The 20,208-nt window shown below is 52.4% G+C and overlaps 1 protein-coding gene and 2 non-coding genes across 3 annotated transcripts; all 3 read right to left on the minus strand.

The window, feature by feature from the left end:
* Window positions 1-778: 778 nt before the first annotated feature.
* LOC145528056 (small nucleolar RNA SNORA70) lies at window positions 779-913 on the minus strand. The gene has a single exon (XR_014070129.1). It is a non-coding gene; the product is annotated as a small nucleolar RNA SNORA70 (small nucleolar RNA).
* A 9,451-nt stretch (window positions 914-10,364) lies between these two features.
* LOC145528004 (U6 spliceosomal RNA) lies at window positions 10,365-10,471 on the minus strand. Its single transcript, XR_014070084.1, has one exon. It is a non-coding gene; the product is annotated as a U6 spliceosomal RNA (small nuclear RNA).
* A 4,429-nt stretch (window positions 10,472-14,900) lies between these two features.
* On the minus strand, window positions 14,901-17,224 carry LOC145526730 (uncharacterized). Its single transcript, XM_081543095.1, has 5 exons — window positions 17,126-17,224; window positions 16,694-17,016; window positions 15,864-15,921; window positions 15,669-15,819; window positions 14,901-15,036 (listed from the first exon to the last, which is right to left on the minus strand). The coding sequence occupies exons 1-5, from the start codon at window positions 17,169-17,171 to the stop codon at window positions 14,901-14,903; spliced, it is 714 nt and encodes a 237-aa protein (XP_081399221.1). The 5' UTR covers window positions 17,172-17,224.
* Between the last annotated feature and the right edge of the window lie 2,984 nt (window positions 17,225-20,208).

Here is a 20,208-nt window from a genome sequence, read left to right on the forward strand (position 1 = left end):
GGAGGTGGGGCTCCGGTGCTTGGGTCTCAGTCCTTCTGACTCTTGTGACCCATGGACTGTAGCCACCAGGCTCCTCTGTCCATGGGATTCTCCAGGCAGGAACACTGAAGTGGGTAGCGGCTTCTTGCTCCAGAGGTTCTTCCCACCCCAGGGATAGAACCCCCATCTCTTATGTCCCTTGCATTGGCAGGTGGGTGCTTTACTCCTTGTGACTCATGGGAAGCCTTGTGAGGAAGGAGGGGCTGCCTTTTTTTTTCTGTCACCAAATATTTGTCAATGAACAATAAGTGAATTAAATAATAAATATTACATGTCTTTGATAGTGTACAGAGAAGTCTTTTTATTTTCACCTATTTTTTTTTTGACAGGAAATAGCATTTATTGGTGAGCATGATTAAGGTGGGGACAGTGCTAACACTCATGAGTGCAGGGCCCGCCATTTGTCCAGGGGACCACGATTAGGGATGTATTTGACCCCACAGCCGTCCGGGATGAGTCGCTTTTCTGCCACCATGTTTTCAAATTCATCCGCGTTGAACTTGGTAAATCCCCACTTCTTGGAGATGTGGATCTTCTGGCGGCCAGGGAACTTGAACTTGGCCCGGTGGAGGGCTTCAATCACATGCTCCTTGTTCTGCAGCTTGGTGCGGATGGACATTATGACCTGGCCAACGTGGACCCTGGCCACTGTGCCCTGGGGCTTTCCAAAAGCACCGCGCATACCTGTCTGGAGTCTAGATTGGGGAACAGCAGGCTAGTCACGAATGCCCACTAGAAGAGTTGTCTCCAAGGTCCCTTAGGACAACCTGTACAGGCAACAGGTTGCATACACTACCAAGGAGGCTGCTGTTTGCAGCCATTGCACACTGGGCCCCCATGGGGAAAAGAGCACAGTCGGCTTAATTGGCTGCAAAATATTTTCACCTATTTTATTTTCAGGTGATTCTGAGTACTTTTTTCTCATGAATCTTTTTTTTTTTCTTTCCATTTATTTCCTTCTCCCTTGGACCCAAGAGTGTTTGTATTTGTTCATCAAATAGATTTGATAATTTGTCCCTAAAAATGTCTCTCACCTGATTTCCTCATCTGAGGCATCTCAGCATTGATGTCTATGGAGTCTCATTTCCCTTCAATATTTAGTTTCCTGGTTCTTGATATAAGTGACAATTTTTACTGGATCCTGGATATTCTGGAAATTACCTGAAGAAACTCTGAATTCCATTTCCTTTTCCTTTAACAGGAGATCCTTCTGTGGCGGGAGGTCAGGGATGTGTGTTTACTGCCCCGTGACCCAGCAAGGATGGCCCTGACCCCCCTGGCCTGAGGTGATGACTCCAACCTGGGAACCTGGGGCGACTCCTGTCAGCAGCTCCTTCATCCTGGGGTGTGACCACCCCTCGTGAGCCGCTGCCCTCGGGGGGGAGTCGAGCTGAGGGGGCGGCTGTGCTGCAGTCAGTGGACGCTCAGTCTGCTGGGTTCTGTGGTCTCAGGGACACCAGGCAGGGAGGGGCAAACACCGCAACCTGGGAGCCCCATGGCTGTGGGGAAGCAGGTTTTTGTCTCCTTCTGCTCTGGCCTGAAGCACTGTCAAGCTGTCAGCCCATGATAAACAGGAATAATCAGTCTCGTCCTCAGCCTGAACTGAAGTGGTCAGAGAGGACATGTTGCCAGAGTTGGAGCCAGAGAACCATTCTGGGACCGCTGAATGTCGTTTGCTGTTTTCGTAGATCAGTAGTCTGGGGGCCGATCCTGGGAGCTGTCGGTTCCAGCTCACAACCCGCAGTGTTGCTGCTGCCTCCAGTGCACGAGAGGGTGACCCTCTGTCCCAAAGTCCGGCCACGGAGGGCGGCTGAGTCAGCACAGCCTGGCCCAGGATCCTGGAAGCCGGGAGACAGAGGTGGTGACTGTGGGCTTCAGGAAGGAGAGGAGAGAGAAGGGGCATGCGTCTCCCCAGGGCCCTTTCCCTGTCCGTCCGTCCAGTCAGCTGTGCAGAGAGCGACCAGGGTGAGGAGCAGAGGGGACCAGGCCATGGTGGACACGGTCAGGGCGTCCTGCCGTCTGTGGCCCCACAGCTGAGCAGAGCGTCCTCACATGATTCCTTTCCCTCGTCATACTCTGAGAGAGGGAGGGTCCATTCATGGAAATGCCTCCCACCCATCGGTCAACCGGCCCTGGGTCAGGTCCCTGTGCCTGAGGGTGGCCAGTGGGTGGGCTGGGCCAGGGTGTTCTGGGGCCCCGGGGTGAGAGGTCACAGCTGGGAATCCTGGGCAGGAGGCACCAGGAAGTACCAGGCGGCAGCTCTCAGCTCTCAGCTCTCACCCGTCCAGACCCTCCGGAACGGCCCCCGCGCGCCCCCTGGTGTCCAGGCCCAGACACGCATCCTGACCTGTGACCAGAGCCCTCAGGGAAGCCCCTGGCCCTGCTCTGGGCTCTGTCTCATCCTTGCCTTCAGGACAGGAGCCCGTTCTGTGTCCCCCGTGAGCTCAGGGCTGTCTGTGGGCTCCCCTCAGACCCTCAGGGTGAGTCTGTACACGGCGCCCTTGGCAGCTCAGGGGGCAGGGCCGAGGTGGCGTCAGGGACACCTATTCTATTTATCAGAATCAGGTCAGGACAGTGATGACCGCATGGATGCAGCTTCCTGACGGTGCAGTACGCGGGTGCTTTCTCCTTCATTAGAAATGAAATGAAGCCGTGCCTTACACACGCACACAAGCACACACATTACCTCGAAGTCCTGGTCCCCGTGGACTATAACCATGTTGTTTTAAATATACCCTGTGATCCCACTGTTCTAGCTCCTGGTCTCCTCTTTCCTACGTGAGTTTAATAAAACATTTGCCCCGTGTTCCCCCCTCTCTGCTTGGGAATTGAAGCTGCCTTTCTGCGTGAGGCTAACTCTGCTCCCAGCTCCCAGGGCACAAAAGAGAAGGTAACTGTGGTGGCACCACCTGTACCCAGGTGCCCGCATCATCATCACCCCCATCCTCCTCCTCTTTCACCCGAGGATAGGAGCCCCCAGTCATCAAGGAACGTGAGGGACCGCATCTGGAGCCAAAGGACCATTAGCGGATCCTGAGGGTTGGGGACCAGCAGGCATCATGGTTGGGGTCTCTGGCTGGGACCTGTTCGTTCCCGGGCACATCACACCCCTAGTTCTGCTGCTCTTTCCAGGACTCGAGGACCTGAGCGCTAAACCGGACAATGGGCCCGGCTGACGCAGCACAGACTGTGCTCAGGACCCTGTGCTCAGCGGGGATGGGACAGGTGGCCCGTCACTGCTGCCGAGCCTGGCTCTGAGCTGGCAGAGTGACCCTCGTGTCGCGTCAGGAGCCAGCACCCTTCCTTCTGACATCCAAGGGCTCTGCCCTGACCCTGCTGCTCATACCCCACCGTCTTCTCAAGGGAAATCAGGTATAAGGAAGCAACACTATATATAACGAAGGGCTTGCACTATGTGGAAAGTGACTGTTTTCCTGGAAGAAAATATTTCCCCCTTGTTCAAGTTTTCTTTTATTTATCTTGCTGAAAGTTTATTGTTATCATACAAATATGGTCAAAGTTTATGCTTTATTTTTACGACAGGAAATAGATTAACACACACATGAAACTACTTTTAAATTTATACAATTTTAAAGTTACATATATATTTTAAAATATTGTCCACTTGAACATTTTTGTATTCATTCTCATTCATTTTCAGCATATTCTCATATTAATTCTTCATTTCAAAATATTTTCCTCTATTGTTTTAACTTCTATTATTGAGTTGCCAAACTAACAAGGAAGTGAAGGTCTGGGAAAAACATCACCGACCCGGTGGGTGCATCACTCCACATAACCCCACTTGCCAGGCTGTCAGCACCCCGCATGTGGCAGGGCATCTTCACTCTCGGGGACCAGCCAAGGCAGCTGTGGAGAAAATCTGATTGTGTGTGTCATTGCTGGGGGGGGTGTGGTGGGGGGTGGTCTTTGTATTCTCTATTCAAGGTTCACAGATGTAGGTTCCATTTTTGTCTGGGAAATGCCACCCTGAATTCCCGGAGCCCTGAAATCACACGGGCACCCTCTTCTGTTTAGAGCACCCGGGTCGTAATTCTCACCAACAGGTTGCGGGTCACAAAGGCGCTCCTGGTGGAGAGGGGACCCCAGGTGCCCACCGCAGGGGAATCTCAGGAACGCCTGTGTCCCTGGAGTTCAAGGCGCCCTTCCTGCACCTCCCCCTCCTCAGACATATCAGCTCACCTGGGGCAAAAGGAGGATGGTTTCAGGGCTGTGTTTCCCTCCTGGTCTCTTCTCACGCTTTCCATTTCTTACATAGTACTTCCTACCCCGTGCTCATGGCAGGTGAAGACCGTGTTTGCAGGGAGAACTGTGATCCATTTGGGAAGGACTGTTATCTTTTTGTTATTGAAGTATAGCTGCTTTACAATGACACTGTGGTGTTGGAGAAGAGTCTTGAGAATCCCTTGGACAGCAAGGAGAGCAAAGCAGTAAATGTTGAAGAAAATCAACCCTGAATACTCACGGAAGGACGATGCTAAACCTGAGGCTGCAATACGTTGGCCACTGATGTGAGCAGCTGACTCATTTGAAAAGACCTTGTTGCTGGGAAAGATTGAGGGCAGGAGGAGAAGGGGATGACAGAGGATGAGATGGTTGGATGGCATCACTGACTCAATGGACTTGCTGCAAGAGATGGTGCCCTCGGATGTGGGCTCATCAGGGGCATCACAGGCAGAGGGACACGAGCTCATCTTGGGGAGCCCCTGCTCCTGACGGTCCACAGACCACCCCAAACCTGAAGTAGGAAATGCTCCGATGGGGTGGAGAGGAGAGGAGGGGAAGGAAGGATACAGCCGGCACCTGTGGGCTCACGGGAACCACTCCCGGGATTCCCTGCATCCTGTGATGTATCACCGGTACCCATCACTCCTCATGGTCTCTGCTCTGACCCTTCGGGAGCAGAGTTCATGCCCTGAGGGACGATCTGCCTGCTGGGACGGTGCAGGGACTCTGCTGAGGGTGCATCTGGGAAAGCCTCCTGCTCCTGATCTCAAGTGAGGCAGCTCAGCTCCAGGCTCTCTTGATCGCACGGATGACCAGGCAGCACTTCACTGGTATCAGAAACTGTTTACATTTTCTGAGACTTCAGCAAAACTGACTGTACAGTTGGGAGTAGACATATTGTGAACCAGAACATACCTCAGGAATAAATTGATTCTGGGGAATTTATTTAAACTTTGACAGCTCTCAGTGAACAAGCCCCTGACAGGCTGAGGTTCTCTCCCAGGATCCCATCGCCTGTGTCACTGTGGGAAGCCCTGTTGTACCAGACGGCACGGTCACACTCAGCCTCGTCCTCAGGCTGCAGCGCAGGGAGGAGCAGGAGCCCTGTGTTGGCCGAGGCGTCTCTGGATCCAGAAAACCCGCGGGGACCCCGGAGCCTGGTGCTTCCCGGAGTCTAAGTGGTAGGACAGGGGGCCTGAGGAGGCCTCGCCGGCTTCTGCCGGTTCCAGTAAACGGCACAGCGGCCAACACGATGTCAGTGTTCAGGGTGCAGGGAGCCACAGCGTCACTGTGGTCTGTGAGGGGACGGGGATCTCCCCACACACAGGCCGTGAGACCAATGCCGGCCTCAACAGTCCAGGGCATCCGGGCTTCGGTGTGGACACCCACACCAGCACCAGCTCTAGGGGCTTAGCCATCCTGTGCTGAGAGAGAGCAACAATAAACAGGGGTGGAATTAATATACCTGCAACCTTACAGAAGGAAGTCCACACTACAGCCATTAAATCGAGACTCTCCCAAAATATCATTTGAAAATAATAGAAAAACACACTACTCAAGATCAGAAATTAAAATCATAGTGTTTGAACAAGTTGGTTTGAACATTGTGGAATTTTCCAGATTTCTTCTCCACTCAATGGTCTTACATGGACTAGAAGGACTGGGAAGATCAGCTGAGGGCGTTCAGGGTGAAAACGTGCTGTAAGTTGTGAAGTACGACCACAACATCCTTGTTCCCACCGTGGGAAATGAAATACAATTTTATGTCCATTTCTGAGCTGCTGCTGCAGTGGCTGCTTTGACAGAGATGTTTCAGCCCCAGGAGGTACGTGTCTGGGGGAGAGCAGGTTTTTGTCTCACTTCTCCCCTGGCCTGGAGCACTGTGCCATAGTAGCTACTACTATCACCAGATGAGCAGTAATAATCCGCCTCGTCCTCGGCCTGGAGTGAGCTGATGGTCAGGGTGGCTGTGTTGCCAGACTTGGAGCCGGAGAATCGGTCGGGGACCCCCGAGGCTCGACTGGTAGTACTATAGATGAGGGTTTTGGGGGCCGATCCTGGGATCTGTTGGTACCAGCCCACATAACTATTACTACTCCCAATATCGCTGCTGCTTCCAGAGCACGTGATGGAGACACTCTGGCCCAGGGACCCGGACACAGAGGACGGCTGAGTCAGCACAGCCTGGGCCCAGGTTCCTGGAAGGGGGAGAGATAGAGATTGTGACTCTGGGGTCCAGACACGAGAGCGGGGAGCAGGGCCTGTGTGTCTTCCCAAGATGCTTCCCCTGTACCCCCGTCCAGTCACCTGTGCAGAGAGCGACTAGAGTGAGGAGCAGAGGGGACCAGGCCATGGTGGACACAGTCAGGGCGACCTGCCTTCTGTGGCCCCAGAGCTGAGCAGAGTGTCCCCACCCCGCTCCTTCCCCTCTTCATACTCTGAGAGGGGGAGGGTCCTTTCATGCAAATGACCGGGCTCCCCCCTCCAGCCCCCACAATTCTCTGATCACACCTGGGACCTGGGTCAGGTTCCTGTGTCTGAGGGAGGCCAGTGTGTGATCAGGGGCGGGGTTGTGTGGGGCTTGGGGGTGGGAGGTCACAGCTATGAGCCATTCATGCAAATGACCACCCCCGACCCCATGTTACACTGTGGGTTCATGACCCTCCAGAACTGCCTTGGAGCAACCCCTGGTGTCCAGTCCGGACACACTTCCTGTGATCCAGTGATCAGAGCTCTTAGAGTCAACTTTCCCAGAATTGGTTTTGAAATTACGCAATTCAGGAAGTGTTTGGTTGGAAAAGAACAGCCAACTGTAGTTTACCCTGGAGTACACGTGCGTGTTACCCTGTGGGTGTGTGACTTTGAGGGTTTAAATGAACCAAATGCGTTCACGGATTAGTAAAATCTAAGGTCGTCACTTAAAACAGGTGCATAGATTGAAGTGAAGGACATATTGTTGTTCAGTCGCGAACTTGTGTCCGACTCTGGTTCTGTGTTAATTTTGCATAGCCAAGCTACTGTTTCTAAAAGATAATTTTTTTTGTAGGCTCTGTTCATTAAATAATTTTATCTAAATCACATGAGAGGTATCTTGTGAAATTTTGTTATCAAGAAAAGAACATTTTTACAAACATATTGGCATTCTTAATTTGCTCGGACTCCGAGGGAGGCTGGGCCAGAACAAGCTCTTTGGTTCTTTGGAGCCTTTAAACTCTGTAGCCTAAAGCTCTTCAGAGCCTTTCTGACACTATTGGGATCTCCACTGAGGGATTTTTATGTGTTAGCAGTAAGTTCTATCTGTGAAAACAGGCTGAGTTATCAGAGCCACGAGTCAGTCTCAGATCTCACATGAGGGACAGGAGATGACAAGGCAGATCAGTTGCTCTCAGGAACTGAGAGACTTCGGGAGGTGGGGCTCCAGTGCTTGGGTCTCAGTCCTCCAGGAAACTCAGATGTGACCATAGACCTGGTCCAGACTGAGCAGCAGTCATGGCCCCCGGGGGCTGAGCCCCAGGACAGGGTCTGCTTTCCCAGCCGAGGGCCCCAGCAGCTCCTCCCGAGCTCACCGTGCATGAAATCAATCCCACAGCAGCTGAGGACAGACCGTCCTCAGCCAGGAATCACTTCAGCTCTCAGGACCAGGGTTTCTCTCCCCACCTGATGCCTCACTCGATGCGCACACAGGAGGGAGTGTGAGGTTTCAGGGGATAAATCAGCTACGCGAGGGGTTCAGGGATCCCCTGGGACAGAAGGGGAACCTGGGGAGGAACAGGGAGGGGACGAGTAGGGGTCACACCTGAGACCAGAGACCTGAGGCTCCTCGGGAAGGAAGGGTTAGAGAGGTTCAAGGAGGGGACGAGGAAATGAGTGTTTCAGGAAGATCTGGAAACGCGTCCATGATCTCCTGACCGAGTGCGCTGGGTCATGACCATGGAGGTGAACAGTGTAGGTGTGTAGAAAGAGAGACCCCAGGACTGGGGGAAAGTCATGAATGCGGGGAGCGGGGGGCAGGCTCTTAGCAAAGAGCCGAGGAGGAGCAGGAGCGGGCTGAGAAGCGCCCTAGGGGTGACCGGGCTGGGCTCTGGGGGCGCCTCCCCTCTGCTTCTGGGAAGAGCCTGGGGACTGATGACCACCTGACCCCTTCACCCTTCGATCCCGGGTGCCCGGCCCCGTGTGCAGCGTCAGTCCCGGGAGGAGGCCTGGGGGGCGCGGCTCTGGGTCTGTCCCCTGAGAGGAAGCACCTGCGGTCTCGTCCAGCCCAGGCCGCCGAGGCCGGGAGCAGGGCCTGGTCAGGCCCTTGTGGGCGCGCGGAGGCGCTGCCGGGTCTGAGCCGTTCACAGCGCCCCCTGCTGACGCCCTCGGGGACGGTCACGGCGCTGAGACTGCGGGAGGTGGGGCTCCCGTGCTTGGGTCTCAGTCCTTCTGACTCTTGTGACCCATGGACTGTAGCCCCTCTGGCTTGTCTGTCCATCGGATTCTCCAGGCAACAATATTGGAGTGTGTTACCATTCCATTCTCTTATCCAGGGGAGCTTCCCAACTCGGGAAAGAACCCACACATCTTATGTCTCTTGCACTGCCAGGCCGGTTTTTTACCACTTGCAATACCTGGGAAGCCTTATGAAGAAGGAGGGGCTGCCTTTTTTCTTGTCACAACATACTCTGTCAATGAACATATAAATGAATTAAATACCAATAAGTGTTTTTTTTTATTAAATAAATTTATTTATTTTAGTTGGGGGCTAATTACTCTACAATATTGTAGTAGCTTTTGCCATACATTCACATGAATCAGCCATGGGTCCACGAGTGTTCCCCCTCCTGGACCCCCCTCCCACCTCCCTCCCCATCCCATCCCTCTGGGTCATCCCATTGCCCCAGCCCTAAGCATTTGTCTCATGTATCGAACATGGAATGGAGTTCTGTTTCACATATGATAATATACATGTTTCAATGCTATTCTCCCAGAACGTCCCACCCTCACCTTCTCCCTCAGAGTCCATAAGACTGTTCTATGCATCTGTGTCTCTTATTCTGTCTCGCATATAGGGTTATCGTTACCATCTTTCAAATTCCATATATATGCATTAGTATACTATATTGGTGTTTTTCTTTCTGGCTTACTTCACTCTGTATAATGGGCTCCAGTTTCATCCATCTCAATAGAACCGATTCAAATGTATTTTTTTAATGGCTGAGTAATATTCCATTGTGTATATGTACCACAGCTTCCTTATCCATTCATCTGCTGATGGACATCTAGGTTGCTTCCATGTCCTGGCTATTGTAAACAGTGCTGCGATGAACATTGGGGTACACGCGTCTCTTTCAATTCTGGTTTCCTCGGTGTGTATGCCCAGCAGTGGGATTGCTGGGTCATATGGCAGTTCTATTCCCAGTTTTTTAAGGAATCTCCACACTGTCCTCCAGAGTGGCTGTACTAGTTTGCATTCCCACCAACAGTGTAAGAGGGTTCCCTTTTCTCCACACCCTCTCCAGCATTTATTGCTTGTAGACTTTTGGATAGCAGCCCTTCTGACTGGTGTGAAATGGTACCTCATTGTGGTTTTGATTTGCATTTCTCTAATAATGAGTGATGTTGAGCATCTTTTCATGTGTTTGTTAGCCATCTGTATGTCTTCTTTGGAGAAATGTCTGTTTAGTTCTTTGGCCCATTTTTTGATTGGGTCGTTTATTTTTCTGGAATTCAGCTGCAGGAGTTGCTTGTATATTTTTGAGATTAATTGTTTGTCTGTTGCTTTGTTTGCTATTATTTTCTCTCATTCTGAAGGCTGTCTTTTCACCTTGCTTATAGTTTCCTTTGTTGTGCAAAAGCTTTTAATTTTAATTAGGTCCCATTTGTTTATTTTTGCTTTTGTTTCCAATATTCTGGGAGGTGGGTCATGGAGGGTCCTGCTGTGATTTATGTCGGAGAGTGTTTTGCCTATGTTTTCCTCTAGGAGTTTTATAGTTTCTGGTCTTACGTTTAGATCTTTAATCCATTTTGAGTTTATTTTTGTGTATGGTGTTAGGAAGTGTTCTAGTTTCATTCTTTTACAAGTGGTTGACCAGTTTTCCAAAAATATGGAACGCTTCACAAATTTGCGTGTCATCCTTGCACAGGAGCCATGCTAATCTTCTCTGTATCGTTCCAATTTTAGTATATGTGCTGCCGAAGCGAGCACTAAATACCAATAAGTGTTATACGTCTTCGATAGTGTACGGAGAATTCTTTTTTATTTTCACTTATTGTACTTTCAGGTGATTCGAACTACTTTCCTAATCATGAAAGGAGCACGTCAAGGCTGCATATTGTCACCCTGCTTATTTAACTTATATGCAGAGTGCATCATACAAAATGCTGGGCTGGATGAAGCACAAGATGGTATCAAGATTGCCGGGAGACATATCAATAACCTCACATACACAGATGACACCACCCTTATGGCAGAAAGTGAAGAAGAACTAAAGAGCCTCTTGATGAAAGTGAAAGAGGAGAGTGAAAAAGTTGACTTCAAACTCAACATTTAGAAAACTAACATCATGGCATCCGGTCCCATCATATCATGGCAATAGATGGGGAAATAATGGAAACAGTGAGAGAGTTTATTTTGAGGGGCTCCAAAATCACTGCAGATGGTGACTGCAGCCATGAAATTCAAAGATGCTTGCTCCTTGGAAGAAAAGCTATGACCAACCGAGACAGCATATTAAAAAGCAGAGACATTACTTTGCCAACAAAGGTCCATCTAGTCAAAGCTATGGTTTTTCCAGTGGTCTTGTTTGGATGTGAGAGTTGGACTATAAAGAAAGCTGAACACCAAAGAATTGATGCTTTTGAACTGTGGTGTTAGAGAAGACTGTTTAGAGTCCCTTGGACTGCGAGGACATCCAGCTAATCCATCCTAAAGGAAATCAGTCCTGAAGATTCATTGGAAGGACTTATGCTGAAGCAGAAACTCCAATCCTTTAGCCACCTGATGTGAAGAGCTGACTCATTGGAAAAGACCCTGATACTGGGAAAGATTGAAGGTGGGAGGAGAAGGGGCCAACAGAGGATGAGATGCTTGGATGACATCAGCGATTCAATGGACTTGAACTTGGGCAAATTCGAGGATGTAGTGAAAGAAAGGGAAGCCTGATGTGCTGCAGTCCATGGGGTCACAAAGAGTCAGACATGACTTAGTGACTGAACAACAAATTGCTTTACAATGTTGTGCTATTTTCAATGACAGGTATCTCAGTGACAGTCAGTGTTTTGAACTATAAACCAGGAGTATCTATTCATTATTAAGTTCTCTTGTATGTATGTAGTTTTCAGTGCACAGGCTTTTAATATTCCTCAGAATTCTTTTAAGTGTTTTATATTGATTACATGTTGCATATTACTATTTTTATTCTTAGATACTGGAGATTCATTACTCGACTACAGAATACAATTCATTTCTGCATGTTGGCTTTTATACAAAAACCCAAGTGAAACACTCACAGAAGCATGTCTTATTGAACCCTCAACCCTGAGCTGGGCCTGGCCTAAAACCACCTCTTCATCATCGAAATGCTTTTTTATTTCTGAACAAGCAATATTGGCCAAAACAGAAAACAAGGAAACACATCTGCATTGGATAAGAGCATTTTAGCAATCTAAAAGGTGAATTGAAGTAAAAGATATGGTATTATCAAATCTGCTGGATCAAGGAAAATCTGGTGCTTGCCTAACATCTGATGATTGAAGTCACTCCCTGACTAGACTTCATCCAAGCCTCAACCAGGCATGAGTGGAGGGTTTGTCTCACTCCTCGCTGGTCTAGAGCCCCGTGTAAGCTTTAGGGTCGCCATGCCACACAGCACAGCAATAGTCGGCCTCGGCCTCGGGCTACAGCCCAGAGATGAGCAGGAGCCCCGCGCGGGCTGAAGCGTCTCTGGATCCAGAGAAGTGGCTGGCGACCTCGGAGCCCTGGTGCTTATCAGAGTCTGCCTTGAGCCTTAGGAGGTTCCGTGGCATGCTCCCTGGCTTCTGCTGGAACCAATGTATGGAGAAATCACCAACATCGTAGCCACTGCTCAGGGTGCAGGAGAGTCTGGCTGATGCTCCCGGAGACACAGAGAGGGAGGCCGGCTGAGTCAGCTCAGGCTGGGAGAGGGAACTGCAGACACAGAGTGAGGAGACAGGGCCGGAGCTGCAGGGAAGATTCCCAGAGTCTGCGCCACAGGGACTGATGCAGGCTGGGGACTGAGCCCTGCTGCCCAGGGCCCGTCCCTGCCTGTGCAGTGAGAGAGGGGACGAGAGGAGAGGAGTCCAGGCCATGGTGCTCACAGCTTCCTGGTCCCCACAGCGGGTGGGGCTGCCCTAGGCCCCCTGTTCTCCCCCAGCCTCTGCCAGAGGAGGGGCCGCCAGGCAAATGGGGTCCACCCAGGGCCCGCCCAGCCCCTCCCTGAGCCCTGCTGCTGGACCTCAGCTCACAGCCCAGACTCAAGAGGCAGGAGGGGCTTCCCCCCTGGGAACCACTGGGAGGAAACCCCTGCTGAGACCACACAGGTCCCTGCTCAGGGGTCTCTGCACCCAGAGAGCACACACGGCTGAGTCCCCCCAGGAGCACAGGCCCCGCCCCCAGGCCATCGCCTGGAGTGAGTGCTGCCCCCTGAGCACCTGTGCAGGGACCCCAGGGCAGTCCCACCGCGCCACCTGCCGGTAACATGTGAGAAAAAAACTTGCAGAAAAAGGAGATGAAATTCATACTTTTCTAAGAAGGTACAACACTGATTCTAGTAGAGAAAAGTAAAAAAAAACAGATTAAAATACTTAGAAAAAGAGAAAATGTTACCGTGGAATTACTCCACAAAAAGACACACTGTATCCTTACTTACTGAGAATAAGAAACCAACCAGCAATTACGTTTCCCCCATACATGCTTTGCTTCTATGTGTGTGCTAGTCCCTCAGTTGTGTCCGACTCTTTGCGACCCGACGAACTGTAGCTGCCAGGCTCCTCCGTCCATGGGATTCTCCAGGCAGGAATATGGAGTGGATTGCCACAGTCTTCTGCAGAGGACCTTCCCGACCCAGGGATTGTATATATATAGATATATATATATATGTTTTAACATTACATTTATATATAATATAATATATGTTTACCATTAATAATATATATTTAACATTTATAATGTATAATTAACGTATATATTAACTATCTATATATAATATAGCTATATTTAACATGGAAAAACATGAAAAACTTGTAGTTCTTCAGGAAGCAAAGTGTTATACATCCACCTGTTACACAAAACACATAAAAGGGAAATATGCAGGACTGCCCTTGTGGCCCAGTGTTTAAGGTTCTGTGTGCCAATGGAGGAGACATGGCTTCAGTACCTGGTCCAGGAAGACTCATCATTTTTCAGAACAACTGAGCCCCAGAGCCCCAACTACTGAAGCTCGTCACCTGGAACCTGTGCTCTGCGACATGAGAAGCCACCGCAGTGAAGAGCCCGCATACCGAATGGAGAGTGGCTACAGCTCCTGCCACCAGAGAAAGCTGGAGATCAGTGAAGACCCGAAAAGTGAAAGGGAAGTCGCTCAGTCGTGTCCAACTCTTTGCAACCCCATGACTGTAGCCTACAAGGCTCCTCCGTCCATGGGATTTTCCAGGCAAGAGTACTGGAGTGGGGTGCCACTTCCTCCTCCAGGAGATCTTCCCCACCCAGGGATCGAACCCAGGTCTCCCGCATTGTAGACAGACGCTTTACCGTCTGAGCCACCAGGGAAGTCTCAGTCATAAATCAACAAATTAATTAATTCCGAAAAAAGAACAGGAAAACAGGGAATATTGCTGTCAACTGCAAACGGGCACTTGCCAAGAACGTTTGCCAACAACTGAACAACAACTAGGGCATTGGCCAACTGCCCGTGCAGCTGCGCCTGACCTTTGACACTGCATGCGAGGAGTTCAGGGTGGAGAGTGAGGCACTTGGTGCTCCAGGGAATCCAGTGGAAACAAGGGAAACCTCCAGGTCTTCAGCTGCTTAAGATATCTTCAGGAACCGATTTCTTGATCCCCATGCTTGCATCTCTTCAAGTCGAGAAAATCACTAAACTCCTTCCCGGGGACATCAGCTGCTTGTGACTAGCAGAAAACCTCTTGTAAAGTCAGCGCCTGATTGCACTGAACTCCTCCCCCTTCACCAAAACATTATGTATTGAACTCTCTATCCCCACTTCTTTGGAGCATTCTCTCAGGGATATCTGATGTGCTGTCTGCTGGGATGCAACCCTCATTTATATAAACATGGACTCACAGCTCTCAGGTTGTGCATCATTTATTAGTCAACATTACAAGCCACTCATTAAACATGTATCCAAATCGCCTTAAAAAAAAGTTAACAAAGAAATTCCAATGCCAGATTAAGAAATGAATTGATAGCATGACCAAATATTATTTTTTCCAATATACAAGTTGCACTGTATACTAAGACACTCAAAAGTAATTTAACACCGAAAATAGCAAAAGCCACATAACATGGAATGAGCTAGACCCCTTTGTAATATACTAACACACATTCTTCACACACACCTCACTCCACACAGGTCACCATGCAGGGCTTCTGCCCACAGCTATGCCTCGTCCTCTGCCTGGACGCTCCTGGGAGCCACCTCCTCCTTGGAGACACCTCCTGACTCCTCACCTTCCAGCAGCCCCTCCTTGACCCAGACTCGGAAAAACCCCACATGGACGAGGAGGGACCCGAATCTGAACAGTGTGGTGGAAGAACAGGACCAGGAGCTACCGGGGGATGAACTCACAGGAAGGACGCTCCCCATCAGGAAGGGCAGTTGCCCAGCATGGTGGACCCCTGAGTAGTTTCCCTCTTGTCTGGACCACCGCCGGCTGTGGGACTCTGCTCTGCATCCCCTGCTGGCCACGGGCCCCTCCTCCACCCCCTGGGATGTCCCAGCCCCCGGCAGACTGCCCACCGTACAGCAGGCTTGCTGATGTTACCCCCAGGAGTGTGGGCTGAGGAGCCTTTCTAGGTGCACCCTGGGCACAGGGATGCTCTCACTCTGGGACTCTCGTCTCCATGGAAACCGGCCATAGTCCACAATGTGCACCTCTGTTAACTGTGACCCCACAGTCCAGCCTCGCCTGCGGTGCAGACCCTGCACGTGTGTGCGAGAGGGCACTGGCCCGGAGCAGCAGGACACCTGCCTGGTGATATGTGGTGTCCTGTGACCCCACATGGGGGTGAGGCCAGGAGCTCAGGGCTCGGGGCTCACTTCTCCTGTGGCCTGAAGCCCCCTGTTAGCAGCAGGGCTGCGTCCCAGCTGAAGAGGAACAATCAGCCTCGTCCTCGGGCTGGAGCCCAGAGATGGTCGGGGGGGCACCTGACCCAGAGCCTGACAGCCTCGCTGAGACTCTGGGGGCCAGTTGTGACTCCTGTGGTCAGGGGTGTGAGGATCCCGCCTGAGTGTTGATGCAGCCAAGCTGCCCCCTTGGTGCCAACACGGTTGCTGTTCCCAGGGCAGGTGAGTGTGGCTGAGTGCCCACAGACAGAGTCATTGACCGTGGGTGAGTCCAACCTGCCTGGGCCCCAGACACCGAGAGGGCCAAGAGGAGGCTGAGAGCAGGATCTGCTCCCTGTGCAGGAGAGAGGGCAGAGGGCAGAGGGCGGGCCTCCCACGTCCCAGATAAGCTCAGACGTATCCCTCACCTCGGACACTGAGATAGAGGACAGACAGACTGTATGTCCCCAGTGATGGGGAGACAGATTTTGTTTCCTTTGAGGCCCTCTCCTGGGAACGGGCTGCTAGAGGGACTTTGAGGACAGCAGGGAGAGGAGGAGCCTCATGCACAAGCAGCCCCCCTGGACGACCTGGACCCAGGGTAGGGCAGCAGCAGCAGGAGGTCTGGCAGAGCCTGAGCAGGAACCTCTGGGCTGCCCCACCTCCCCCAGTGAGAGAGGATCCTGGTCTAGTTCCCGCAGGCCTGGAGCCCTGGGGGAGCCTGAGAGGCGGTCACAGCAAAGGCGGGAGCAGCAGCCTGGGTCTCAGCTCCACCCAGGGACGGCCAAGGAGCTGCTGTGTCCTGAATCAGACACAGCTGGACTCTGTCTCTCTGGTTCTGACCTGACTGTCATGGACTCTGTCTGCCAGGACCTGCCTCTGGCATTTCAGGGCCTTCTGCTCAATTTTAGGCATCATATAATATGTGGTTGCCAAAGAAAAGCCTTGGTGAGCGGGAAGAATGAAGAAAATCTGAAGAGATTTCCTTCACCAAGTTGCTGGTGGCGGTCTCAGACCCGAGTTTCAAATAAAACAGACAACAGAAGTGTCTGCTTTGGCAGAGGATGGTTCACCCCGGGAGGCCCATGTCTGGGGGAGAGCAGGTTTTTGTCTCACTTCCCACTGACCTGGAGCACTGTGCCATTGTAGCTACTACTATCATAAGATGCACAGTAATAATCTGCCTCGTCCTCAGCCTGGAGCGAGCTGATGGTCAGGGTGGCTGTGTTGCCAGACCTGGAGCCGGAGAATCGGTCGGGGACCCCCGAGGCTCGACTGGTTGCACCATAGATGAGGGTTTTGGGGGCTGATCCTGGGACCAGTTTGTACCAGCCCACATAATTGCCATATCCAACGTTGCTGCTGCCTCCAGAGCAGGTGATGGAGACCCTCTGGCCCGGGGACCCGGACACGGAGGCCGGCTGAGTCAGCACAGCCTGGGCCCAGGATCCTGGAAGGGAGAGAGACAGAGATGGTCAATCTGGGGTCCAGACACGAGAGTGGGGAGCGGGGCCCGTGTGTCTTCCCAAGCCCCTTCCCCTGTCCCCCCATCCAGTCACCTGTGCAGAGAGCGACCAGGGTGAGGAGCAGAGAGGACCAGGCCATGGTGGACACGGTCAGGGCGTCCTGCCTTCTGTGGCCCCACAGCTGAGCAGAGCGTCCCCACCCTGTTCCTTCCCCTCTTCATACTCTTGAGAGGGGGAGGGTCCTTTCATGCAAATGACACCCCTCCAGGCTCTCTGACCCTCCCTGGGCCCTGGTCAGGTCCCTGTGCTGAGGGAAGCCAGGGGGTGGGCAGGGGCGGGCTGTGGGCCGCCCAGGGGTGGGAGTCACAGCTGGGAGCCCTGAGCAGAGGCCACCAGGCAGTCAGGGCTGGCCCAGCTCACCCCCGTCAGGAACAGCCCCTCTGCGCCCCCTGGTGTCCAGGCACAGACACACATCCTGTGACCTGGAGACCACAGTCCCTCAGGGAAGCTCCCGCCCCTGCTCTGCACTCTGTCCCCTCCTTAGGGGAGGCCAGGCACCCCTTCTGGGCCCCCTGTGGCCCCAGGGTCATCTGTGGGCTCTCCTCAGACCCTTCATGTCAAGTGTGTCCACCTCTTTCTTGCCTGCTCAGGGGTCAGGCCTGAGGCAGCGCCTGGGACACAAATTCCTCTCAGATCAAATCAGGGCATTTTTGTTCCGAGGGAGGCCCGTCCCCGTCTGTGCAGGACAGGGGTCCCTTCTCTGTGGGCCTCCTCCCTGGTGGCCAGAGCCCTCCTTCCTCTGCGTGTCCCCTCAGCCCTGAGGAGGAGGGGGCTTTTCTCTGTGGGGGCGAGGAGGGTGTCGGGAGAGGCCTAGGGTGTGACCCTGGATTCCTAAACGCCTGGATCTTTACTGTGCATGGGCCTTGCCACACACTGGACCCCGTGCTCATGTCCTGTCTTATGAAGGGACCCCTCCTGGGCGTCTCTCTGGCAGGCACAGGGCACGGGCTGCAGGGAGCAGGGCTGGTGATGCTCCTGGCAGTTTTTATTGAGACTCTGAAGGGCTCTGAGCAACTTCTGTTCCCAGGGAGTCTGATACGTGATGGCTGTTAGGATCAACCCTCCCAGATAGTTGATTTGAGAAGGTACAGTTCAGGGACTGTTTGATTGGAAAAGACCAGCTGACTGTAGTTTGCCCTGCACTGCATGTGTGTCTGACACTGCAGATGTGTGACTTTGAGATTTTAAATGAATCAAAAAGTGTAAATGGGTTACTGAAAATCTAAGGCCAGCCCTTAAAATGGCTGCATGAATTTTTTGAAGGAAATCTTATGTTCTACTTTAATTTTGCATTGAAAAGGGTATCATTCTTCTTGTTTAGTCGCTAAGTCAGGTCCAATTCTTTGGGACGTGATACACTGTAGCCCGCCAGGCTCCTCTGTCTATGAGTTTTCCCAGGAAAGAATACTGGAGTGAGTGTCCATAATTATCTTTGGAAGTTTCCTCCTTTTATTAAGAACATTTTAATTCAATGACACAACATGTATCCTATGAAAGTTTATTTATTAACAGATGATATATAATTTTTACAAAGCTATTTGCATTCTTAATTTTCTTTTAATTCTGTAATTTTCCCCTCTGATTGAGGCACGGCTGGTACCGCCTCTTTCTGCCACTTATTACAGTTCCACTGGGAAATTTTTATCTCTGAGCAGGGATTTCTGTCTGTAAACAGAGAGGGCTGAGGGATCTGAACCATTGGTCAGTCTCAGACCTGAGAGGAGGGACAGTACATGACAGGTCAGATCTGTTGTTCTCGGGAAGCTCAGAAGTGACTACAGGAGGTTAATTCGAGTTAAACGTGGTCCAGACAGAGCAGGAGTGATGGCCCCACGGGGAGGGCACAGGGGAGGTTCTAGTCTCAGTTCCTTGTGTGTCTGGAGCGCCTTGTTTGGATCAGTGCTCCTGCGATAGGCTGAACAGGAATGGTCGGCCTCGTCCTCGGCTGCAGCCCCGAGATGAGCAGGAGCCCTGCGTTGGCTGAGGCAGCCTTGGATCCAGAGAAGCGGCCGGGGACCCCGGAGCCCTGGTACTCACTGGAGTCTGAGTGAACTTCAGGAGTTACTGAGGAGGGGCCCTGACTTCAGCTAGTACCAGTATATAGCACAGCCGCCACCACTGCACCCACTGCTCAGGGTGCAGGGGAGTCTGGCTGATGCTCCCGGAGACTCAGAGAGGGAGGCCGGCTGAGTCAGCTCAGGCTGGCAGAGGGAACCTGCAGACACAGACGCAGGGGAGACGGGGCCGGAGCTGCAGGGAAGATTCCCAGAGTCTGCGCCCCAGGGGCTGATGCAGGCTGGGGACTGAGCCCTGCTGCCCGGGGCCCGTCCCTGACTGTGCAGTGAGAAAGGGGCGCGAGAGGAGAGGAGTCCAGGCCACGGTGCTCACAGAACCCTGGTCCCCACAGTGGGCTGGGCGGCCCCAGGCCTCCTGTTCTCCCCCAGCCTCTGCCAGAGGAGGGGCTGCCAGGCAAATGGTGGCCCACCCAGGGCCCGCCCAGCCCCTCCCTGAGCCCTGCTGCCGGAGCTCAGCTCACAGCCTTCCCACTGGGAGCCCTTGGGAGGAAGCACATGCTGAGACTGCAAAGGTCCCTGCTCGGGGCACTCTGCACCCAGAGTGGACACACTGCTGAGTCCCCCTAGGCGCTCAGGCCCCGCCCCCAGCCCAGCTCCTCCAGTGAGGGGCTCCCTGAGCAGCTGTGCGGGCACCCCAGGGCAGGGCCACAGCGCCCCCTGCAGGGCACAGGGCACAACTTCGGTGTGGCTCAAAGTCCTGTGGCCCAAAGAGATTCTCTGCTCACCTAGTCCCTGTTTCCATTCACACGTCCATGATCTGGCTCCCAACGCAGGGATTCTTTTGTCCTGAGCCTGACTGTACAGTGTTCTTACTTCCAAAAGCAGATCTTGTCCATGGAAGGTGCAAAACGGGTATCAGGAACCCCTGAAGTTTAGAGACCACTCTCCCCGAGTACTGCCTAGAAAAGTGAAGTCATCCAGGTGTGCCTCAGGGCAAGTGTCCACAACCAGGGGACACTAAGCTGGCTTGAAGGACATGAGGAAGTGTCTGGGGCAACGGTTTAGACAGAGTTCTTCAGCAATAAGCACAAGGGCATATTT

Source organism: Giraffa tippelskirchi, chromosome 11, assembly GCF_054371585.1.
Source record: "Giraffa tippelskirchi isolate mGirTip1 chromosome 11, T2T-mGirTip1v1.2.pri, whole genome shotgun sequence".
NCBI classification, from domain to species: Eukaryota; Metazoa; Chordata; class Mammalia; order Artiodactyla; family Giraffidae; genus Giraffa; species Giraffa tippelskirchi.